Consider the following 26,972-nt stretch of genomic DNA (forward strand, 5'->3'; position numbering starts at 1 on the left):
CGGTGTGAACTAGGGATGTCCCGATCCAGGTTTTTGCACTTCCGATCCGATACAGATATTGTTTTTGCATTTCCGATCTGATACTGACCGATACTGATACTGACCGATACGATACTGACCGATACTGGCCTATCCGAGCATGTATTAAAGTTTAAAGTTATTTAGCCTACTTAGTTGTCAGAATCATGTTGAAAAGGGTTTTAGTACTCTTGATAACAACTAGCCAGCTGAATTAGGGGAGTTTGAATAATACACAATGGTTGGTAACAAGAAACTGACCTGTTTATTCAAGGATAAACACAAAATAGAAAAAAAAATTATACATGACAAACAGAAATGGCATCATTGAACTAGGGCTGGGCGATATGGCCTTTTTTTAATATTGCGATATTTTAAGGCCATATTTCGATACACAATATATATCTTGATATTTTGCCTTAGCCTTGAATGAACACTTGATGCATATAATCACTGCAGTATGATGATTCTATGTGTTTTGATTGATTGATTGAGACTTTTATTAGTAGGTTGCACAGTGAAGTACATATTCCGTACAATTGACCACTAAATGGTAACACCCCAATAAGTTTTTCAACTTGTTTAAGTCGGGGTCCACTTAAATTGATTCATGATACAGATATATACTATCAGATATATACTATCATCATAATACAGTCATCACACAAGATAATCACATTGAATTATTTACATTATTTATAATCCAGGGTGTGGAGGGGGGCGCCGGATGTAAGTGTCAAAAAGACAGCCAAAAGAGTTTGATATGAGAATAAATCTAAAGTTAAAATATAGGGTAGAAATGCACCCATTTGCAGGAAATGTAGTCTTGATTTTCAAAATTTTCTTTCAAGGCTTGCATGTCTACATTAAAACATTCTTCTTCATACTGCATTAATATATGCTACTTTTAAACTTTCATGCAGAGAAGGAAATCACAACTAAAAAAAATCACTAATTTTTTCATACGGTGTTGATCTGGAAATGTTTGCCTCGCCATTTTGATGGTGTGGGCGTGTGGCACCGAATGGAGATAAGCGTCTCGACAGACAATACAATATTTGAACAATGATGACGAAAACTGTTTTCTCTGTCGTGTCCGTGTGTCGAAAATTGTTATGCGCTTATTTTTTTATTAGATTTTGTGCGTGGCATAGATTTGCTATGCGCAGAGGACGCTTAAACAGTGCGCAATTGCACAGGCGAGCACCTTAGAGGGAGCGTTGCTCGCACGGCTACGCTAGCATCACAGCTAACGTTAGCCATGCTGCTACCTCTCTGCTCGGGGAGGACGTATACGTATGTGACGTATGACGTGACAGTATGTGACGTGTGTAAGAAGGTGCGCTTGCTGTCTGTGAGAGGGAGACACAGGAAAGAGTGAGAAGAGCCTGTCGTGTAATGCCAGCAGCTAAAAGCAACTGCGTGAGAATTCACAGACCTGTGGATGTGTTGAAGGTGTGCTGGAAAATGCGGAACGGAAATTACGGAGCAGCAGAAAAGTGGAATGTATTATTTAAATCGGTGCGTTGTAAAACACGGACCGGAGTTTTTTTTTAAACTGGATCTGGATCGGCATTTTCCCATGCCTTGCCGATACGCAATTTTTGGCAAATATCGGCAGCCGATCCGATCCAAATATCGGATCGGGACATCCCTAGTGTGAACTAACTATCAGTAATAGACACCGAGAAAGGGGGTAGGATTAAAAAAAACTCTGCTTCATCCTACTCCTTTTCAGCCATGTGTAACTAAGTAAACATGTAAAACCATCACCGACTGACGATATGAAGTCATTTTTTTTTGCAAGAAACGCCGCATTAAACAGTGTGTTACTTCTAGTGTGAACCAACAGGCTTGAATAATGGACTGTGGTGCGCTTTTTCCTTTCTCCAGCCTTTTTTTTTCTTTTTCTCCTGCTGGTGAGCGAGGTGGCGCGCCTGGTGAGGAATATTTAGTCAGCTGTGGAAAATGTGTGTTATCTCTTGATACAACAGCAGCCAGCCATCTTCTCCTTCACGCACGTTAATGAGCGTTCATTTGCATTTCAACCCAGCGCCTTCCGCCATCCAGCCTCCACCCCCCTCCCTCCCTTGCTAAACCCTCCTCTGTTCACACGTAAATTCACTCACTTATTCTGACACGCTATCTCCCTCCCTTCTTCTCTTCAGCTCATCAGTATGCATGAACCTCCCTCTCTTCCTGTTCTGTTGTTTTTGCCTTGGCTCTCGCCGTCTCCCACGGAAACAGGAAGAGCAAAGGGGCTGAGAAGCGAAGTAGGGGGAGAGAGGGAGAAGGGAATGAAGGGGGAGCGATGCACGCACACACACACACACACACACACACACACACACACACACACACACACACACACACACACACACACACACACACACACACACATACGCCAAGCAACATCAAGAGCATGTTTAGCTGCGTATGTAATTGTCCAATAAAGAACGACGTCCTCCGAGGTAAACAGTTTAGCGGCTGAGGACTGGCCCCAGCAGGTAGCAGAGGGGAAAACATTATGAATATGCAAATGAGTATGCAAATGACATTACAGATGGGATCACCTGAGCTCGTTGCACGCCGACTCCAGGGCACGGGGGGGTGTCAGCGCCGCTACACGCCTCTCGCCCCATGCATTCTGATGCTACTTTTGAAGCGTAACGTGGACTACACTGCAAAAAAGTCAGTGTTCAAAAACAAGAAAAAAAATACAATAATGAGGGGTATTTTACTTGAACTAAGCAAAATGATCTGCCAATAGAAGAAGAAAATGTGGCTTGTCAAGACTTTCCAAAACAAGTAAAATTAGCTAACCTCAATGAACCCAAAAACACCTTAAAATAAGTATATTCTCACTAATAACAAGTGCACTTTTCTTGGTAGGAAAAAAAATATGAGACGTTTTTTCTCAATATGTTGAAAAATATTCTTAAATGAAGTAAATGCTAGTCCATTATCTTGACATAATGATATGCGCTCGGCATTACATTTCTTGAAACCAGCAAACTTATACTAAAAACTAGTTTATTTTTCTTAATGGCAAGGCAACAAGGCAACCACTTGTTATTCTCGGGGTCTACAAGCTGCTCAGGCAAAATGCATTTTCCATCGATAACATGACATCATCGCGCCAAGTGCGTGCTCTTTCAGTCACTTAATGCGCAAGGTATATATATATATATATATATATATATATATATATATATATATATATATATATATATATATATATATGTGTGTGTATATATACAGTATATATATATATATATATATATATATATATATATATATATATATATATATATATATATATATATACACACACATATATATATATGTATATGTATATATATATGTATATATATATACACACATATATATATGTATATGTAATATATATATATATATATATATATATATATATTTATATATATATATATATATATATCAGTGGTTCTTAAAGGGGAATATTATCACAATTTCAGAAGGGTTAAAACCATTAAAAATCAGTTCCCAGTGGCTTATTTTATCTTTCGAAGTTTTTTTAAAAATTTTACCCATCACGCAATATCCCTAAAAAAAGCTTCAAAGTGCCTGATTTTAACCATCGTTATAAACACCCGTCCATTTTCCTGTGACGTCACATAGTGATGCCAACACAAACAAACATGGCGCATAGAACAGCAAGCTATAGCGACATTAGCTCGGATTCAGACTCGGATTTCAGCGGCTTAAGCGATTCAACAGATTACGCATGTATTGAAACGGATGGTTGTAGTGTGGAGGCAGGTAGCGAAAACGAAATTGAAGAAGAAACTGAAGCTATTGAGCCATATCGGTTTGAACCGTATGCAAGCGAAACCGACGAAAACGACACGACAGCCAGCGACACGGGAGAAAGCGAGGACGAATTCGGCGATCGCCTTCTAACCAACGATTGGTATGTGTTTGTTTGGCATTAAAAGAAACTAACAACTATGAACTAGGTTTACAGCATATGGAATACATTTGGCAACAACATGCACTTTGAGAGTGCAGACAGTCCAGTTTTCATCAATTAATATATTCTGTAGACATACCCTCATCTGCTCTCTTTTCCTGAAAGCTGATCTGTCCAGTTTTGGAGTTGATGTCAGCAGGCCAGGGAAGCTAGGGTCGATATTCTTCTCTTGATCGTCTTCGGTGGCATAAGGGACGGTGTGAGCCAAGACATCCAGGGGGTTTAGCTCGCTCGTCTGCGGGAACAAACTGCCGCCATTGCTTGCCGTGCTACCGAGGTCCTTTGTCCCTGAATTACTCACACACTCCGGCAGATTCAATGGGGGTCTGGCGGCAGATTTCTTTGACTTTATCGTTGGAAATGCATCTGCTTTGAGTGTCGCAGGATATCCACACATTCTTGCCATCTCTGTCGTAGCATAGCTTTCGTCGGTAAAGTGTGCGGAACAAACGTCCAATTTCTTGCCACTTTTGCATCTTTGGGTCACTGGTGCAACTTGAATCCGTCCCTGTTCGTGTTGTTACACCCTCCGACAACACACCGACGAGGCATGATGTCTCCAAGGTACGGAAAACAGTCGAAAAAACGGAAAATAACAGAGCTGATTTGACTCTGTGTTTGTAATGTGTTTGAGAAAATGGCGGATTGCTTCCCGATGTGACGTCACGTTGTGACGTCATCCCTCCGAGAGCGAATAATAGAAAGGCGTTTAATTCGCCAAATCACCCATTTAGATTTCGGAAATCGGTTAAAAAAATATATGGTCTTTTTTCTGCAACATCAAGGTATATATTGACGCTTACATAGGTCTGGTGATAATGTTCCCCTTTAACCTTGTTAGAGGTACCGAACCCCACCAGTTTCATATGCGCATTCACTGAACCCTTCTTTATTGAAAAATTTTTTTTAATTTTTTTTTTCAAATTCAAGAAAAATGTATGTTTTTTTACTGGTGCACAAAATGAACCGTGCATGAACATCACCTTGTTCAAAGAACAAAACCAACACAGTGCATGAACTCACAACAAATTACACACCTTACACACATTAACATGAATGGATTAATGTGGACCCCGACTTAAACAAGTTGAAAAATGTATTCGGGTGTTACCATCCATCCATCCATCCATTTTCTATCGCTTATTCCCTTTTGGGGTCGTGGGAGGCGCTGGATGGAGCCTATCTCAGCTACAATCGGGCGAAAGGCGGGGTACACCCTGGACAAGTCGCCAGCTCATCGCAGGGCCAACACAGATAGACAGACAACATTCACACTCACATTCACACACTAGGGCCAATTTAGTGTTGCCAATCAACCTATCCCCAGGTGCATGTCTTTTGAGGTGGGAGGAAGCCGGAGTACCCGGAGGGAACCCACGCAGTCACGGGGAGAACATGCAAACTCCACACAGAAAGATCCCGAGCACGGGATTGAACCCAAGACTACTTAGGTCCTTCGTATTGTGAGGCAGATGCACTAACCCCTCTTCCACCGTGCTGCCGAGTGTTACCATTTAGTGGTCAATTGTACGGAATATGTACTGTATACTGTGTAAACTGTACTGTTTCATATAATGTATTCTCTTCCTTTGGAATCTGCTAGTAAAAGTTTAAATCGATCAATCAAACAACCTGCAAATCAGATGGAAGATTAGGGGGAACATTGTTGGGTCCATAATACGCTGATAGGGAGAAGTTTTTATTTACACGATAAGTCGGATGTGTCTTTACTTCCGTGGCGGAGGCTCCGCCGAACCCCTAGGGTTTGATCGAACCCAGGTTAAGAACCACTGATATATATATATATATATATATATATATATATATATACATATATATGTATGTGTGGGGAAAAAAATCACAAGACTACTTCATCTCTACAGGCCTGTTTCATGAGGGGTTCCCTCAATCATCAGGAGATTTTAATGGAAGCATTCACATACCATGGTTTATATAGGGCACAGAGTGGGTGGGTACAGGCTGGCGTAGGGGCGTGGTGATTGGCTCATGTGTTACCTAGGAGGTGTTTCCGTCTGTGGCGGCATGCTGATACAATTTCGCTGCGCTTGTTGAGGGATGACAGGTCTGGACGGTATATAATAAACAGTTTCTCTTTCAAGCATAGGTTGCATCTTTTATTACCACTATTGTAAGGTGTGCTGGATGCAAGAATTTGCCATGTTATTGAATATTCAACATTATTGTCTTTGAGGTCCCAAATATGTTTGCTGAGTTCTGTGGTATTCCGCAGGTTTTGGTTCCTGAAAGAAGCCTTGTGATTGTTCCATCTGGTTTTAAACTCTCCCTCGGTTAATCCTACATATGTGTTGGATGTGTTAATGTCCTTGCGTGTTACCTTAGATTGGTAAACAACTGATGTTTGTAAGCACCCCCCGTTATATATATATGTACACATATATATATATATATATATATATATATATATATACACAGTATATATATATGTGTATATATATATATATATATATATATATATATATATATATATATATATATATATACAGTTTATATATGTGTATATATATATACACATTATATATATATATATATATATATATATATATATATATATATATATATACAGCCAGGACCCACCCAAATTTTTTTTATTGTAATTTTGAATATTTTATCTGAATGTGCATGAACTATTTCTGTTCAAAATAGTTTGAAATGTCAAATGTTAAATGTTTAAATATTAACTGTCAGTTTACTGCACTGTGCCGACTGCACTACTATATGAGTACGTATTAAGTCTTGTTTCATTGAAAATAAAACAGCAAAGTCCATTTGGCCGTCATCTGTTTCAATTATGAGACACAATTGTGTCAAAATCATGATTTGTTTGTTCATGCTTGAAGTAAGAAATTATGACTTTAAAAAAGTAGTTTTATACTTGTGAGTGTTGATGACACAGCTTTGCAACAGTTGATATTCTAGTTTCAAGCATGTTTTACTCAATATAGGTCATCAAATCTCAGCAACAAGCTGTAATATCTTACTGAGATCATTTAGGACTTAAAACAAGTAAAACACTCTAACATCAAATCTGCTTAGTGAGAAGAATTATCTTATCAGACAGAAAATAAGCAAATATCACCCTTATTTGAGATATTTCATCTTACTTAGATTTCAGTTTTTGCAGTGTACGGCCTGCTGTTATTCCGAGCGACCACCGCCCCGTCTCTCACGCTCTTTTCCTCGCCCTCTCTCCCGCAGACGCCACCATCCTGTCGTACGACGGCAGCAAGTTCATGAAGGTGCAGCTGCCCATGGCCATGCACACGGAGGCGGAGGACGTCTCGCTGCGCTTTCGCTCCCAGCGGGCCTACGGCGTCCTCATGGCGACCACGTCCCGCAACTCGGCGGACACCCTCCGCCTGGAGCTGGACGGAGGCCGAGTGCGGCTCACCGTCAACCTAGGTACCACTCACGCATTCGCTCCGGGTTCTAATGTACCTTTCAGGGGGAAATCCAGCTGCTCCTGGAACGTTATTAACTGCTGATCACTAAGTAAATGTTCTTGCTTTGACTGACATCATCATGTTGGACTTGTGATATTACATTACACTGGAACCTCCAACATTCAACACAGTGTGAAGTTGGCCCCCGTCATTGCAAGTATCAAAATAACACTGCCTTTCCTTCATGCTACGTTGGTGCCGTTACGGTTTTTAAGTTATTGTAAAATACATTTATTGACAAGTGATGTCAAAATCTCACCAAACTTGTCCAAAATGTCTGTGCTGTAATAATTCACTTTTTACTACCGCATTTTTCGGACTATAAGTCGCTCCGGAGTATAGGTCGCAGCGGCCGAAAATGCATAATAAAGAAGGAAAAAAACATATATAAGTCGCATTTTTTGGGGAAATTTATTTGATAAAACCCAACTCCAAGAATAGACATTTGAAAGGCAATTTCAAATAAATAAAGAATAGTGAACAACAGGCTGAATAAGTGTACGTTATATGAGGCATAAATAACCAACTGGTATGTTAACGTAACATATTATGGTAAGAGTCATTCAAATAACTATAACATATAGAACATGCTATACGTTTACCAAACAATCTGTCACTCCTAATCGCTAAATCCCATGAAATCGTATACGTCTAGTCTCTTACGTGAATGAGATAAATAATATTATTTGATATTTTACAGTAATGTGTTAATAATTCCACACATAAGTCGCTCCTGAGTATAAGTCGCACCCCCGGCCAAACTATGAAAAAAACTGCGACTTATAGTCCGAAAAATACAGTAAATAGCGTAATATATTTGGGGGGATTCTAGTCTTTTAATGGCTGTTAAGTAGAAGCGACACTGACATCAGCTTTATTTTTCAACTCAAATGTACGCAAACGCGCCACAGTGCAATTCCGGTCTTTAAACAATCGCTATTTCTCTGCAATCAAAATATATATTAGTGTATTACACACAGCCTAATATATGCGCACTTTTGACAAGTCATACACTGAAAATTCAGTCGTCTTAAATAGAAACCGAAACTGGATGTTGTGATGAAACATTTCCCAGTAAAAATCACATTCAGGTCGCATTGCGTTTAGACTGAAGTCACATTTGAAAAGATCAGATTCCAATCGGATTCAGGGTTACCCCCCCGATGTGGCCTGAATGTGATGCCAAACGATCGGATTTGAAGCACTTTGGAGCGTTTAGACTGGCAGAAAAAATGTGATCTTTGTCACTTGAGGGCAAAAAAATCTGATTTGGTGTGTAGTGTAAATGGGGCCATGATGGCAACTTAAAGTATGTATGTATATATATATTTTTATTTTATTTTTTATTTTTATTTATATATATGTATATATATACATATAATTTATATATATATATACATATATATATATATATATACCATATTTTTCGGAGTATAAGTCGCTCCGGGGTATAAGTCGCACCGGCCGAAAATGCATAATAAAGAAGGAAAAAAACATATATAAGTCGCACTGGAGTATAAGTCGCATTTTTGGGGGAAATGTATTTGATGAAAGCCAACAGCAAGAATAGACATTTGAAAGGCAATTTTAAATAAATAAAGAATAGTGAACAACAGGCTGAATAAGTGTACGTTATATGAGGCATAAATAACCAACTGGTATGTTAACGTAACATATTATGGTAAGAGTCATTCAAATAACTATAACATATAGAACATGCTATACGTTTACCAAACAATCTGTCACTCCTAATCACTAAATCCCATGAAATCTTATACGTCTAGTCTCTTACGTGAATGAGATAAATAATATTATTTGATATTTTACGGTAATGTGTTAATCATTTCACACATAAGTCGCTCCTGAGTATAAGTCGCACCCCCGGCCAAACTATGAAAAAAACTGCGAATTATAGTCCGAAAAATACGGTGTATATATATATATATATATATATATATATATATATATATATATATATATATATATATATATATATATAATATGTCGATCGAGAGGGGGTTTGACATTCATATGTTGTCAATATTTAGTGTTTTATCGTTCATAGTTAATATTGTAAATCACACATTCTTTATTTTCATGCACATTCTGGGTGTCTCAGTCAGTAAAAAAATTTAAAAATTCCATTGCGTTTTTAATTCGGTCTGTCATAACGTTTTTAGCATTCAATTAGACATTATTGTGAGGTTTTGTAAAGCGCTAATTAAATATATATCACTTCACTTCACTTTTGTATTAGTGTTCCTAAAATAGATATACCAGCCCCCAGACACATTTCTTTCCTCTAAATTTGGCCCCCCCGAGTCAAAATAATTGCCTAGGCCTGACCTAGTATGTCCTTTATCTTCCACAGTGATTGTCACTGAGCTGAGGTCCCAACTTCAGACATAAAATTGGAGGTTCCATTGTAATTTATGAAACAAAGTGAAGATTAGCGTGGAACAGAGGGTCAAGTCTCAAGCTGCATTCTCTGCTCACTCCCAGTGGACCTGTGCATCCCCAAACCCCAGCGCTCTTACTGCCAAAAAAAAAAAAAAAAAGAACACACACTTTTCTAGTTCAGAGCCTCACATCACAGCTCAGCTTGACAAACACGAGCGGGGCCCATTTGGCAGCCGCACGTTTTCGCACAACAACACGACACAGGCTCACAGAGGGGCGCATGTGTGGGTCTCTGGTTGTCTGCAGCCACGCTTTTTTCCTGCGGTTGACGACACGCGACACAGCCGGCGCGTCCGGTTACGAGAGGAAATCTTGCAGGGTTGTTTTTTTTTTTTTTCAAGCAGATCTGGCTGGGCGACGAGACACCCATCTCTCGGTCAGCCAGGCCAAAGAGTTCCAAACAAAAAAGCACACTTCACATGCTAGAACACTCTCCTCAGCTGGTTTTGTTTTGGTAAACTTTGGATTGGATAACCCCAGCGTGACCACGGAGAGAGAGAGTGCTTTCTCAGCGTTGTGTGTGTTGCAAATGCGCGCAGGGTGTGTCGACGTGTGCGTCCCCAGGGCGTGGAAGGTGTGTGTACGTGTGCAGCATTAACCCTCTGCTCTGCTCTCCCTCCAGACTGTATCAGGATAAACTGTACAGCCAGTAAGTGATCCTCCATCTCACCTAACCCCTTCCCTTCCTCGCCCCCCTCCTCAGTGTGTGCGCTTGTATTGACGTCTCCACTCTTTCTCACTATCTATTCCCATCTTGTTTATAGTTCATTGATTTCCTGGTCGGCCATTTTAGCAAAGATGCAAGCGGGGAAGGGAAACGAATATAGGGCTGTGTTTTCAATTCACCTACTTCTGTGCTTGCACTTCAGCATGTAGTGTGGCACTTCGCTTTGCTCGAGGAAGAGGCTCTTTATTTGGGTAAGAAGACTCAACAGCTCAATAGAACAGGCAGGAACGTCACGACAAAGAACGCTATCCTTACGGAAATAATAGCATAAGCATACTTGCCAACCCTCCCGAATTTTCCGGGAGACTCCCGAAATTCAGCGCCTCTCCCGAAAAACTCCCGGGACAAATATTCTCCCGAAAATCTCCCGATTTTCAGCCGGAGCTGGAAGCCACGCCCCCTCCAGCTCCATGCGGACCTGAGTGAGGACAGCCTTTTTTCTTGACGGGAGGACAACAGGGTGACAAGAACTAAATCATCCAGACTAGAGATAAATTGTATTATTATATTTATTTGACCAAAAATAAATATATTTATTAATTAAAAAAAACAAACAACTAAATACATTTTTACTATATTTTGCTAAAAACATCAAAATTAATTGTATTTTTATTTGTATTTTTTCGTGACTCCTTATTACATCCAGCCATAGAATTATACACTAAAATAAACATATTTCAAATAATTGATTTTAAATTATCATAATAATTCATTTAAAATGACCATATTTAATTATTAAAATAATTGCTTGTTTATCAACAACTTTAGCATTTTATTCATTACATTTTGAAACTCTCAGAAGCCAAGTTATGTTATATTCCTTAATATTTATTCATGCAAGTTTGAAGTATCAATTATCTAAACACAGTTTTGTTTGCATATTTTCAGGATGTAGATATCTACATATATATATATACATATATATATATATATATATATATATATATATGCAGAGGTGGGTAGAGTAGCCAGAAATTGTACTCAAGTAAGAGTACTGTTACTTTAGAGATTTATTACTCAAGTAAAAGTAATGAGTAGTCACCCAAATATTTACTTGAGTAAAAGTAAAAAGTATGTTGTAAAAAAACTACTCAAGTACTGAGTAACTGATGAGTAACATACACACACATATCATATATATATATATATATATATATATATATATATATATATATACACACACATATACATATATATATATATATATACACACACACATATATATATATATACATACATTGATATATACAGTATATAATTTTTTTTTTTTTTTTTTGCCGATTTTGTTTACATGTTAATAGTGTTTTAATGAATATACATGCATGTTTAACACATATAGATTCCTTTCTTTCATGAAGACAAGAATATAAGTTGGTGTATTACCTGATTCTGATGACTTGCATTGATTGGAATCAGACAGTAGTGATGACAAACGTCCACGTTTTCAAATGGAGGAGAAAAAAAGTTCCTCCTTTCTGTCTAATACCACATGAAAGTGGTTGGTTTTTGGCATCTTATATGTCCAGCTTCCATATTCGTTTTTATACACTTTACAAGAAATACATTGGCGGCAAACTCCGTAGCTTGCTAGCTTGTTTGCGCAGGCTTTCGGAGACTCTTATTTTGAAAGCGCAGGCGCGATGGAGCGGCACTTTTATTGTGAAGACAGGAACTGTGCAGTCAGTCTTTAGGCTTTTGAAATAAAAAATGGTCTTTTTTCCTTCACACTTTTGATTGATTGATTGGAACTTGTATTAGTAGATTGCACAGTACAGTACATATTCCGTACAATTGACCACTAAATGGTAACACCCCAATAAGTTTTTCAACTTGTTTAAGTCAGGTCATGTGACCGCCTGGCTCTGTTTGATTGGTCCAACGTCACCAGTGACTGCATCTGATTGGTGGAACGGAGTGAGCGTCACCAGTGACTGTATTTGTTGAAACGCAGGCACTATGAAGGTCTGTCTGACAGACCAAAACAAACAAAGCGTGCATTAACAGATCGATAAAAATTAGTAGCGAGTAGCGAGCTGAATGTAGATAAAAGTAGCGGAGTAAAAGTAGCGTTTCTTCTCTATAAATATACTCAAGTAAAAGTAAAAGTATGTTGCATTAAAACTACTCTTAGAAGTACAATTTATCCCAAAAGTTACTCAAGTAGATGTAACGGAGTAAATGTAGCGCGTTACAACCCACCTCTGTATATATGTATGAAATACTTGACTTGGTGAATTCTAGCTGTCAATATACCCCTCTCCTCTTTACCACGCCAGCAAACACGCCCCGCCCCACCCCCGAACACGCCCCCACACCCCACCTCCCGAAATCGGAGGTATCAAGGTTGGCAAGTATGAGCATAAGTGAACCTCACTACTAGAAAGTATTCACAAAGCTTCACATTTTGTTACGTTACCGCCTATTTCAAAATGGAACATCTTCATGTGTGTCCTCAAAATTCCACACACAATACCCCATAATTAGAGGTGTCCGATAATGGCTTTTTTGCCGATATTCCGATATTGTCCAACTCTTAATTACCGATTCCGATATCAACCGATATATACAGTCGTGGAATTAACACATTATTATGCCTAATTTTGTTGTGATGCCCCGCTGGATGCATTAAACAATGTAACAAGGTTTTCCAAAAATAAATCAACTCAAGTTATGGAAAAAAATGCCAACATGGCACTGCCATATTTATTATTGAAGTCACAAAGTGCATTATTTTTTTTAACATGCCTCAAAACAGCAGCTTGGAATTTGGGACATGTTCTCCCTGAGAGAGCATGAGGAGGTTGAGGTGGGCGGGGTTGGGGGGGCGGGGTTGAGGTAGGGGATAGCAGGGGGTGTATATTGTAGCGTTAGTGAGAGTTAGTGCTGCAAGGGGTTCTGGGTATTTGTTCTGTTGTGTTTATGTTGTGTTACGGTGCGGATGTTCTCCCGAAATGTGTTTGTCATTCTTGTTTGGTGTGGGTTCACAGTGTGGCGCATATTTGTAACAGTGTTAAAGTTGTTTATACGGCCACCCTCAGTGTGACCTGTATGGCTGTTGATCAAGTATGCCTTGCATTCACTTGTGTGTGTGAAAAGCCGTAGATACACAGTGGCGTTTTAAAAAGTCATACATTTTACTTTTTGAAACCGATACCGATAATTTCCGATATTACATTTTAAAGCATTTATCGGCCGATAATATCGGCAGTCCGATATTATCGGACATCTCTAGTAAGAAGACGTGTAACAGCTCAATAGGACAGGCAGGAACGTCACGACAAAGAACGCTATCCTTACGGAAATAATAGCATAAGTGAACCTCACTACTAGAAAGTATTCACAAAGCTTCACATTTTCCACATTTTGTTACGTTACCGCCTATTTCAAAATGGAACATCTTCATGTGTGTCCTCAAAATTCCACACACAATACCCCATAATTAGAGGTGTCCGATAATGGCTTTTTTGCCGATATTCCGATATTGTCCAACTCTTAATTACCGATTCCGATATCAACCGATACCGATGTATACAGTCGTGGAATTAACACATTATTATGCCTAATTTTGTTGTGATGCCCCGCTGGATGCATTAAACAATGTAACAAGGTTTTCCAAAATAAATCAACTCCAGTTACGGAAAAAAAATATTGTAGCGTCCCGGAAGAGTTAGTGCTGCAAGGGGTTCTGGGTATTTGTTCTGTTGTGTTACGGTGCGGATGTTCTCCCGAAATGTGTTTGTCATTCTTGTTTGGTGTGGGTTCACAGTGTGGCGCATATTTGTAACAGTGTTAAAGTTGTTTATACGGCCACCCTCAGTGTGACCTGTATGGCTGTTGATCAAGTATGCCTTGCATTCACTTGTGTGTGTGCGAAAAGCGTGACTGGGCCGGCACGCAAAGGCAGTGCCCTTAAGGTTTGTTGGCGCTCTGTACTTCTTCCTACGTCCGTGTACACAGCGGCGTTTTAAAAAGTCATACATTTTACTTTTTGAAACTGATACCGATAATTTCCGATATTACATTTTAAAGCATTTATCGGCCGATAATATCAGCAGTCCGATATTATCGGACATGTCTACTTTAAACACAAGTACAGTCTCCAATACGAGGACGCTAGATTCTAGGGATGTCCCGATCCAGGTTTTTGCACTTCCGATCCGATACCGATATTGTTTTTGCATTTCCAATCCAATACCGATACTGACCGATAGCGATACTGACCGATACTGGCCTATCCGAGCATGTATTAAAGTTTAATATATATACAGTTGTGGAATTAACACATTATTATGCCTAATTTTGTTGTGATGCCCCGCTGGATGCATTAAACCAGTGGTTCTCAACCTTTTTTCAGTGATGTACCCCCTGTGAAATTATTTTTAATTCAAGTACCCCCTAATCAGAGCAAAGCATTTTTGGTTGAAAAAAAGATATAAAGAAGTAAAATACAGCACTATGTCATCAGTTTTTGATTTATTAAACTGTATAACAGTGCAAAATATTGCTCATTTGTAGTGGTCTTTCTTGAACTATTTGGAAAAAAAGATAGGTTTTTATTTATATTTATAAAGGATTTTTGAATTGTTACTATTTTTAGAATATTTTTAAAAAAATCTCACGTACCCCTTGGCATACCTTCAAGTAGCCCCAGGGGTACGCGTACCCCCATTTGAGAACCACTGCATTAAACAATGTAACAAGTTTTACAAAAATAAATCGACTCAAGTTATGGAAAAAAATGCCAACATGGTACTGCCATATTTATTATTGAAGTCACAAAGTGCATTATTTTTTTTAACATGCCTCAAAACAGCAGCTTGGAATTTGGGACATGCTCTCCCTGAGAGAGCATGAGGAGGTTGAGGTGGGCGGGGTTGGGGGGCGGGGTTGAGGTAGGGCAGGGGTCGGCAACCCAAAATGTTGGAAGAGCCATATTGGACCAAAAATACAAAAACAAATCTGTCTGGAGCCGCAACAAATTAAAAGCCATATTACATACAGATAGTGTGTCATGAGATATAAATTGAATTGAGATGACTTAAAGGAAACTAAATGACCTCAAATATAGCTACAAATTAGGCATAATGATGCAATATGTACATACAACTAGCCGAAATAGCATGTTAGCATCGATTAGCTTGCAGTCTTGCAGTGACCAAATATGTCTGATTAGCACTCCACACAAGTCAATAACATCAACAAAACTCACCTTTGTGCATTCACGCACAACGTTAAAAGTTTGGTGGACAAAATGAGACAGAAAAAGAAGTGGCATAAAACACGTCCTCGAAAGTTATACATGTAAACAAACTACGGTGAGTTCAAGGACTGCCAAAATTAGTAGGACAAAACGGCGCTCGCTAAATACTTGAGTCAGTGAAGCATGTTTAATATAAACAGTGTGCTTTATAACAATTAGGGATGTTTGTGTCATGTTTGTCCTCCTACGGAAACCATATTAAAACAAAAAATATATATTTTCCCCCTCATCTTTTTCCATTTTTTGTACATTTTTGAAAACGCTCCAGAGAGCCACTAGGGCGGCGCTAAAGAGCCGCATGCGGCTCTAGAGCCGCGGGTTGCCGACCCCTGAGGTAGGGGATAGCGGGGGGTGTATATTGTAACGTCCCGGAAGAGTTAGTGCTGCAAGGGATTCTGGGTATTTGTTCTGTTGTGTTTATGTTGTGTTATGGTGCGGATGTTCTCCCGAAATGTGTTTGTCATTCTTGTTTGGTGTGGGTTCACAGTGTGGCGCATATTTGTAACAGTGTTAAAGTTGTTTATACGGCCACCCTCAGTGTGACCTCTATGGCTGTTGACCAAGTATGAGTTGCATTCACTTGTGTGTGTAAAAAGCCGTAGATATTATGTGACTGGGCCGGCACGCAAAGGCAGTGCCTTTAAGGTTTATTGGCGCTCTGTACTTCTCCCTACGTCCGTGTACCGTATTTTCCGCACTATAAGGCGCACCGGATTATTAGCCGCACCTTCAATGAATTACATATTTCATAACTTTGTCCACCAATAAGCCGCCCCGGACTATAAGCCGCGCCTACGCTGCGCTAAAGGGAATGTCAAAAAAACAGTCAGATAGGTCAGTCAAACTTGAATAATATATTAAAAACCAGCGTTCTAACAACTCTGTTCACTCCCAAAATGTACGCAAATGTGCAATCACAAACATAGTAAAATTCAAAATAGTGCAGAGCAATAGCAACATAATGTTGCTCGAACGTTAATGTCACAACACACAAAATAAACATAGCGCTCACTTTCTGAAGTTATTCTTCATTCGTAAATCCTTCGTCTTCGGTGTCCGAAGTGAAAAGTTGGGCAAATTTACGATCCACTGGCAGATGTTGGCGTCGTCTGGCGCTGCCTCCTCGTCTTAGTGAAGGTGTGTTCGCCTTCTGTCATCCATTGTTCCCACGCAGTTAGCAGTCTAGCTTCGAATGCCCTGTTGACACCAATATCTAGCGGCTGGAGGTCTTTTGTCAATCCACCCGGAATGACGGCGAGTATTGAATTAAGCGCGTAAGCGTGTCTCTCAATGTGCTGTTATGAGCTAGCAAATATAACAACTACACTACCCAGCATGCAACGATAGTTACGAGCATGCGCGGTAGCCCTGAGAAGCGATGTTGTATGCTGGGAGTTCGAATGTGGTTATGAGCACGCTGTGAGAAAACGTTGAGAACTCAGTTAACATGCCTCGTCTGCATTATTTATAATTAGACAGACAACACACTTAATAGGAGCCATTTTGGGGTCTTTACATAAACACACAAATGGAAATGAAACGTCACATATCCCAGCATGCACCGCGCGCTTCTTCTACGGGGAAAAAAGATGGCGGCTGTTTACCGTAGTTGCGAGACCTAAACTTTATGAAAATGAATCTTAATATTTATCCATATATAAAGCGCACCGGGTTATAAGGCGCACTGTCAGCTTTTGAGAAAGTTTGTGGTTTTTAGGTGCGCCTTATAGTGCGGAAAATACGGTACACAGCAGTGTTTTAAAAAGTCATACATTTTACTTTTTGAAACCGATACCGATAATTTCCGATATTACATTTTAAAGCATTTATCGGCTGATAATATCGGCAGTCCGATATTATCGGACATCTCTAGTAAGAAGACGTGTAACAGCTCAATAGGACAGGCAGGAACGTCACGACAAAGAACACTATCCTTACGGAAATAATAGCATAAGTGAACCTCACTACTAGAAAGTATTCACAAAGCTTCACATTTTGTTGCGTTACAGCCTATTTCAAAATGGAACATGTTCATGTGCGTCCTCAAAATTCCACACACAATAGCCCATAATGTGAAAAACCTTTTTTTTTTTTTTTGTATTCACAGCCTTTGCTCAATGCTTTGTTGATGCACCTTTTGTTGTGGTTTACAGAGGAGAGATGACGGCTCAGACACCAGGGGGCAGTAATGTTCAATCATTTATTATATATATATAGTCAATATATATAATAATAATAAACAACACTAACTAATAAACTAAACTAAGGAAATGGAGTGTGTGACAAAACCCAGGAGTGTGTATGTGTGAGGCTGTGTAAGGTTAACTGAAGTGTGTGTTACCAAGTGTTGTCGAGAGCGAAGGAACAAGGCAGTCCGAGGGGCAGGCAGATGATCCAGGGCAGTAGAGAAGAGACTAGCTCCGAGTCCAGGCGAAGGCAGTCCAAAACACCGGGGAAACAACGGGAGAACTCGAAGGGGAAGACTCGGGAAGGCACTGCGGGAGAGCAACACGGACGTCAGAAACACGGAGGGAAAAAAATGCAGAGAGAGAGTATAAGGCTTACGGTACACAAAGAGGTAACTAAGTTCCCGCATGGATCCTTGGGTCCACTGGTCCTTTATCCAACTCGCCCTCAGAAGTCCCAGGTGTGCAGATTGCTGATTGTCTGAAGGCTTGTCGCTGCGTGGGCGTGCTGTGCTCAGCGTGAGCGGGGGCGAGCAGCCAGAGGAGGAACTGTGACACTCAGTTGCAGGAGGGAAGCGGGTTCGAATCCGCGCCGTGACACCTTTGGCAGCAATTACAGCCTTAAGTCTTTTTGAATACGACGCCGCAAGCTTGGCACGCCTATCTTTGGGCATCTTCGCTCATTCCTCTTTGCAGCACCTCTCAAGCTCCATCGGGTTGGATGGTAGGCGTTGGTTTTCATCTAGGACAGGGGTGTCAAACTCATTTAAGCTCAGGGGCCGCATGGAGGAAAATCTGTGCACACGCGGGCCGGACTACTAAAATCATGACATTAAAACTACAAAATAAAGACATCTTCGGATTGTTTTCTTTGTCTTACTTTGGCTAAATCTAGACAAAACTCATTCTGAAAATATTACAATAAAAATATAGAAAAAAGTACCGGCAGCGGTAAAGTTTATATCCATGAAGGAAAGAAGAAAGTGAATAATTTACATATGCTTAAAAATGTGTTTTCTTTTGTATTTTTTTTTTTAAATTAATTAATTAATTTAATTAATTTAATTAATTTAATTAATTTAATTAATTACGTTTATGACATTTTTCCAAAACACAATATAGAATGTGAGATATAACAGCATAATGCATACATTTATATTTGTTTTCAAAAAGCTTACATAAAAGTGGGACCCCAAAAATGTACTGTAGGACCCAATTTTTATGACCTGATGGGGTCCCTGGGACCCCATTTTGAAAATTCCTAGCGCCAACACTGATGGAATAATTTTGCGTGCAAAACTGCAGCAGGCAGCTGTGGCCTTCGGGCCGGTTCTAATACTAATCAAATATCATCTATAGATAATTCATTCGCGGGCCGTATTTGGCCCGTGGGCCTTGACTTTGACACATACGATCTAGGATGTCTCTGTACATTGCTGCATTCAGCTTTCCCTCTATCCTGACTAGTCTCCCAGTCCCTGCCGCTGAAAAACAACCCCACAGCATGATGCCGCCACCACCACGCTTCACTGTAGGGATGGTATTGGCCTGGTGATGAATGGTGTCTGGTTTCCTCCAAACATGCCAAATAGTTCAATCTTTGTCTCATCAGACTGGAGAATTTTGTTTCTCATGGTCTGAGAGTCTTTCAGGAGCATTTTAGCAAACCTTTTACGAAGAACTGGCCACTCTACCAAACAGGCCTGATTGGCGGATTGCTGCGGAGATGGTTGCGATTCTGGAAGGTTCTCCTCTCTCCACAAAGGAATACTGACAGAGTGAACATCAGGTTCTCGGTCACCTCCCTGACTAGACTAAGATGAATGCAGAAGTGTACAGAGTCATCCTGAATGAAAACCAACACTTCCCATCAAGCTTGATGGAGCTTGAGAGGTGTTGCAAAGAGGAATGGGTGAAACTGCCCAAATATAGGTGTGCCAAATTTGTGGCATCGTATTCAAAAAGACTTGAGGCTGGAATTGCAAATGCTCTGAATACTTATGTACGGGTGATTTTTTTTTAAATTTCCTTTTAAAGAAAAAGCTTTTTTACATTGTCATAATGGGATATCGTGTGTAGAATTTGGAGGACAAATTTGAATGTATTCCGTTTTGGAATAAGGCTGTAACATAACAAAATGTGGAAAAAGTAAAGTGTTGTGAATACTTTCTGGATGCACTGTATGAACACAACTTTAGTAAGTTTACAGAAATGTGCCGCAAGGCATGCTGGGAAGCCGGCAGTACTATAGTACCTAATTACTAAGGACTCAAATTGACAATATGTAAGTTTTTAATTAATTGTGGAATGCAACTGCTCGAGTTCGTCCTGCCCCTTCCACTACATTCTAGAAATGGGATTTATGGCTCTTTGAAGGGAGCCATTCCTTTCAAAGAGCCGTTCAAAAAAAGGTGTAATCTTAATATTGATTTTAATCGTATTCAATAATCATATCTAACCTACTTATAGTTTAACAGGATAAACCTAAAAATTCTAACTAAATATATTGCAAAAGAAGGGACTGGTGAAAGATACATGAACATACTCTAACTAAATTAATAATAAATAATAATGATATTCATGTTTCTCAAATAAACGGATACTAAAATAAAGTGCAAATGAAAATACATCTTTGCCACTTTAGTCATATTTTTTTGTGCTTCAGAAACTTCTCTTTGACTTTAAGCTCCAGACTTATTCTGTTTGTTTGATATTGTCATTACTGCCACAAGTGGTGGAAAGGTGTATTACAAGTGAGTACCGCTGCGACTCATACGGACCACAGCTGAAAAACAGACATTTTTTGGCGGGGCTCGCGGCCCACAATGGTTAAAAAAACACTGAGTTATGCAATAAGATTTAGATCAGAATACTTTAATTTACACAAATATTACTCTTTTGGTGGGAATTATTTTCTAAAATATTGGCTATAATTAAATTTTCTGGGGTGTTTTCATTGTAAACATTCCATAAGGCGGTGACATATTTCCATGCTTTGGCAGTGACATCTATAATTTGAATTTTCCCACACCGAAAAAAAAAAGTAGCATTTTAAAAATGTACACAAATAACAAGTAAGAATGAAATGCATTATTGTATTTTAAAAAAGGCTGTAAAATTAGGACATAAAAATGTGAGTACAAACTTGTACTATCACACCTAATGTGTGTACTACTATAATGAACCCGAAAAGTGAATAAAAATAAAAATAAATAAATGAATAAAATAGTAAATAAATACAATTTAAAAAAATAATGATTTAAAATAGATATATATACATATATGTTACATGTAAAAATACATATATTTCTTTATTTTTTTAAAAGTTAATTAAATTGCTGTTGCATTTCCTTTAACTCTTACTCATTTTCTGGTCCAGTTACCATTACAGTGGCACGGATGTGCAGAGTGGGCAATTGCCCATGCTAAATTTGCATGTGCATTAAAAAAAACGTATCCCAAACCAACGGCTCACAACTGGGAATCGGTTCTCATCGTTCATTTTCAAGAGACGTTTAAAAGACTTTATTCGTTCGCGAAGGTCACATCTCTACACCCTTGCTGCACACCAGTGACGTCTGCTCAAAGACTGCAAGCAAAGCTTAGCTTCCCCTAAAATGTCAAAAAACGTAAGTGGTCAAGTACTTCTTTTGTGTTTACATTTTCTGACTGAGTATGCACTAGATTTAGTTCAACTTTTGTTCAGAATCAGCTACTTTTGTGACAGCTGACCTGACTTTCTTCTTATTCATTGTTGTGGTGTCACAGTGCAAAAAACAGTGTTGAAGCGGAGCTTCCATTGACTTCAGTGGGGGAGCATAGAGTGGGTTGTTTCACAGCAGCCAAACTCGACAGTCATTGGATGAATGCTCGGCTTTGTAGTATGGCACAAAGTACCATCGCATGATGATTGGATGCTCTGTCTGAAGCTGAATCCCTTTTTGATTGACAGCTAAATGAGTCAATCAGTGATGTTGAAATATAAACCACAGCCGGAGCATTTTTCAACTTGTGTATTTTGTTGTTCTGAGTTGACATGGAGAATTTTACAATCCTCCAAGTCAGTGTTTCTTAATTCCAAAAAGTATCTGTTTTTCAACAGTTGTAATACACTCTTCCTCCACTTGTGGCAGTAATGACAACCTCAAAAGATGAAGTCAAAGAGAAGTTTCTTAAGCACAAAAATTATGACCAAATTGGTGAAGCTGTATTTTCATTTGCACTTAATTTTTATTGACAATTTATTTAAGAAACATATATATTATTATTAATAATTAATTTAATTAGAATGTATTTATTTTTGCACTGTGTAATTGTATGTACATTTATTTTCCATCAGTCCCGTCTTTTGCGATATCTTAGATTAGTAATTATTTTTGTAATCAGCCTGACTTCAGCCTTGATAATAATCTTTGTGATTAACACATGCTTTCATATCACTTGACAAGGTTTAACTCGTTACACTATAAGTAGGTTTGATGTAATTATTGAACATGATTAGAATCAAGAGTAAGATTACTAATTCATTGTTCATTGGTTAGAGCGTCTGCCCTGAGACTGGGGGGTTGTGAGTTCAAACCCCGGCCGAGTCATACCAAAGTGTCAGAGTTTGTAGGTGCCGAACCCCAAGATGCAGAGAAGGCGGAAGGCATTGTGCAAGAAAACATGATTTAATTAAACACTAAGGCAAAACAACAAACAAAAGGGTAATAACAAAAGGCGCGCACAAGGCGGAGAACAAACTTGGTTATGAACTAAAATAGCACAGAGGCTAACTTTGGATAAGAAACAAAAACACTTACTGTGACACGAAGGAACTAGGAACAGGAGCAGAGTGAAACAAAAGTAGACAGAGCTACATCGGCAAGTATCAAGACAGGTAGTAATGAAAATGACAATGACAGGTAGGAACGACAATAATCCAGCAATGACTGGAGGAGAAGGCAGGTTTAAATAGCAGCTGGCTGATTGACACCAGGTGTGGCCAGATGCCAATCAGCCACAGCTGAGGGGACACAGCACTCAGGGAGACAAGTAGGAAATAACCAAAATAAGAGCGCCGACAGGAAATAAAGACAAACAGAGGAAAAACTCAAAACATAACTAAACTGTCAGTGACAAACCTGACACAAAGACTACAAGAAATGGGACCCATTGCCTCCATGCTTTGCACTCAGCATCAAGGGTTGGAATTTTGATTGATTGATTGATTTAAACTTTTATTAGTAGATTGCACAGTACAGTACATATTCCGTACAATTGACCACTAAATGGTAAAACCCGAATAAGTTATTCAACTTCTTTAAGTCAGGCTCCACGTTAATCAATTCATGGCATTCATGTGGGGGTTAAATCACCAAAATGATTCCCGAGCGCGGCGCACTCTCCTGCTCACCTCCCAGGGGGTGAACATGGGGATGGGTCGATTGCAGAGGACACATTTCACCCCACCCAGTGTGTTTGTCACAATCGTTGGGACTTTAACTTTTGACTTCATATTTCTGCGGGCACCGGGTTCCCTCTGTAGTGGAACATCTGGGCCTTGAGGTCAAAAACAGTTTTCTTGGTAGAATCTAGTAGGGATGTCTCGATCCGATATTTGGATCAAATCGGCTGCCGATATTTGCCAAAAATTGCGTATCGGCAAGGCATGGGAAAATGCCGATCCAGATCCAGTTTAAAAAAAACTCCGGTCCGTGTTTTCCAACGCACCGATTTAAATAATACATTCCACTTTTCTGCTGCTCCCTAATTTCCGTTCCGCATTTTCCAGCACACCTTCAACACATCCACAGGTCTGTGAATTCTCACGCAGTTGCTTTTAGCTGCTGGCATTACACGACAGGCTCTTCTCACTCTTTCCTGTGTCTCCCTCTTACAGACAGCAAGCGCAACTTCTTACACACGTCACATACTGTCACGACACACGTCACATACTGTCACGTCATACGTCACATACGTATACATCCTCCCCGAGCAGAGAGGTAGCAGCATGGCTAACGTTAGCTGTGATGCTAGCGCAGCCGTGTGACCAACGTTCTCTCTAAGGTGCGCGCCTGTGCAATTGCAAACTGCTCAAGCGTCCTCTGCGCATATCGGTCAGTATTGGTATCGGATCGGAAATGCAAAAACAATATCGGTATCGGATCGGAAGTGCAAAAACCTGGATCGGGACATCCCTAGAATCTAGCGTCCTCGTATTGGAGACTGTACTTGTGTTTAAAGTAGACATGTCCGATAATATCGGACTGCTGATATTATCGGCCGATAAATGCTTTAAAATGTAATATCGGAAATTATCGGTATCGGTTTCAAAAAGTGAAATGTATGACTTTTTAAAACGCCGCTGTGTACACGGACGTAGGAAGAAGTACAGAGCGCCAATAAACCTTAAGGGCACTGTCTTTGCATGCCGGCCCAGTCACGCTATTCACACACACACAAGTGAATGCAAAACACACTTGGTCAACAGCCATACAGGTCACACTGAGGGTGGCCGTATAAACAACTTTAACACTGTTATAAATATGCGCCACACTGTGAACCCACACCAAACAAGAATGACAAACACATTTCGGGAGAACATCCGCACCGTAACACAACATAAACACAACAGAACAAATACCCAGAAGCCCTTGCAGCACTAACTCTTCCGGGACGCTACAATATTTTTTTTCCGTAACTGGAGTTGATTTATTTTGGAAAACCTTGTTACATTGTTTAATGCATCCAGCGGGGCATCACAACAAAATTAGGCATAATAATGTGTTAATTCCACCACTGTATATATCGGTATCGGTTGATAATTAAGAGTTGGAAAATATCGGAATGTCGGACATCTCTAGTTTAAAGAATAGCTGCAAATGAGCTTGCAAAACCAGCATTAGCCGCCATCTTGGGTACGTATCGTCAGGGGAGGGACTACCTCAAGTGGTAATTGCAGTTCACAGTTAAAAAGGGAAGGGGAAGAAGAGGTGGGTAAATATTTCAACAACAGTTCTGGATTTAGGACATAATGACCATCTTCAGGGACTAAGTACACCGTGTGCACACACAGTATACTTTTTGAAGCTCACTGACTGAAGTATTCCATTGGAGACACAGCCTGGGTTAAAATTAGATGTGAGATAGCATCGCCAGCCAGTTCATTACTCCGAAAATGTCTGCTGCACCTGCTGAACATTCCGACACGTGCCTGTAGAGGCATTATTTGTTTGGCTCTTTTTGGGAACACTTTAATTATTTTCTGTGTGTGTGTGTGTGTGTGTGCGTGTGTGTGTGTGTGTTTTTCTGGTCATGCTGCGGCGAATCCCCGATGAAATTTCATTCCCTCGCGTGGCGCTTCTGCCTGTCTGTCTGAACACGACCACGGAGAAAGGGAGAGAGAGGGGGAGAGACAAATGCTCTGTGACGGCAAGGAGGTGGTGAAATGGACGACTGCAGTTGCCATAGAAACGTTGCTAGCCGCACTGAGCAGAATCCATACCGCTGGCCAATTTTAGACTTGCTCGTCTTGAATGAACGTTTCGGCGCGCTGCCACTTCGTACCCCCCAGCCCTCTTACATGCTTCCGTGCATAACAATAAATTATACATCTGATATTCAGCGGGGATGAAAAGTGTATTTACCAGCGAGGTGCCAGCGAAATGGCCGACTCAGCACCCGAATAAAATAACTCGGTATGGCAGATAGAAAAATTACATTTTTCCTCCTCTGATGGCGAAAGTGTCTCATACCTGCCAACTACTCCGGTTTTCCCGTAATTAGTACGGTTTTCATCAACCTATTCCGGGTTACGATTGCAGTGATAAAAAATACGTTTTTTCATTAATTAAAAAAACAATTTTTTTTAAAAAGTTTTATTCACGAAATCGCGTAACAACAATGACAATCGACACTGCTTCCCGTAACTTCTCGAGCCATTCCGAATGCCATGCGCGAGGCTATTTATAGCACCGCTGCCAAGCACGAGGCACCAGTTGCCATTGTTTCCAAACGAGCGAACGATCATGGAATCAGCCGGAGAAAAATCGCAAACGAGTCTTAAACCGAAAAGAAAACTGCAGTCATTCCGTGAAGAATATTCAAAAGCCTATCCGGGAATAATTATCCGTTCCAAAAAGGGTGAAAACTACGCGAATTGCACCTTGTGCAGACAAGATTTTTCGATCAGACACGGAGGAATTAGCGATGTGAAAGACCACGTTGGGACAAAAGAACACAAGTCTAATGCCGTTGCTAGCGATACAAGTGGAAAACTTTCAACGTTTTTCGAATTTTAGCCACAAAAAGGTAATGACACCAATGTTATCTATTGGAATTGTTTAGTACTGTTATACTGTTAAAAGTGTTTATACTATTTATGCTTTCAAGTCCAAGTTGAAGAAATCTTGTTAAATGTTGACAGCATAACTACCAAAATACAGAAGTATGTCCTTAATATTTTTGCAGTGCTATTTCTGTTGAAAAGTTAAAATGATTACATTCGAGATGTGATGTGCCACTTTTCAAGTGTCTGATGGCTTAAATTAATTTTCATTAATTTTTCATATTTTGAATTCTTTTGAATGGCTTACAAAAAAACTACATTTGAATTGTAATTCCATGCTATTGACAGGACTATTAATTTTAATGAAGTTAGCTTATCATGTTTACAGTATGATAATTGTGATAGAAATGTGAATTTTAGGCACAGAATATTTTTTTACAATTGAACAAGGCAGTAGATTATACAAGCTTGGACAGAAAGTTAATAATGACACCAATTTTTTTTTTAATGGAATTGTTTAGTACTGTTTTACCATTTGTTTACTGTAAAAAGTGTTTATAC

General features: G+C 39.5%; 1 protein-coding gene across 17 annotated transcripts in view; it reads left to right on the forward strand.

Moving 5' to 3' along the window:
- The window catches only part of nrxn1a (neurexin 1a), a 294,437-nt gene that overhangs the window by 187,209 nt on the left and 80,256 nt on the right, over positions 1-26,972 (forward strand). For 12 of the 17 annotated variants that reach the window (XM_061931896.1, XM_061931907.1, XM_061931900.1 and 9 more), the window contains 2 exons: positions 7,265-7,468; positions 10,592-10,618. In XM_061931896.1, coding sequence (XP_061787880.1) covers positions 7,265-7,468; positions 10,592-10,618 — 231 coding nt within the window. The remainder of the gene's footprint in view (positions 1-7,264; positions 7,469-10,591; positions 10,619-26,972) is intronic. The other 5 variants (XM_061931901.1, XM_061931906.1, XM_061931911.1 and 2 more) reach the window with 1 other exon arrangement.

The sequence above is a fragment of the Nerophis lumbriciformis genome, linkage group LG39, assembly GCF_033978685.3.
Source record: "Nerophis lumbriciformis linkage group LG39, RoL_Nlum_v2.1, whole genome shotgun sequence".
Taxonomy (NCBI): Eukaryota; Metazoa; Chordata; class Actinopteri; order Syngnathiformes; family Syngnathidae; genus Nerophis; species Nerophis lumbriciformis.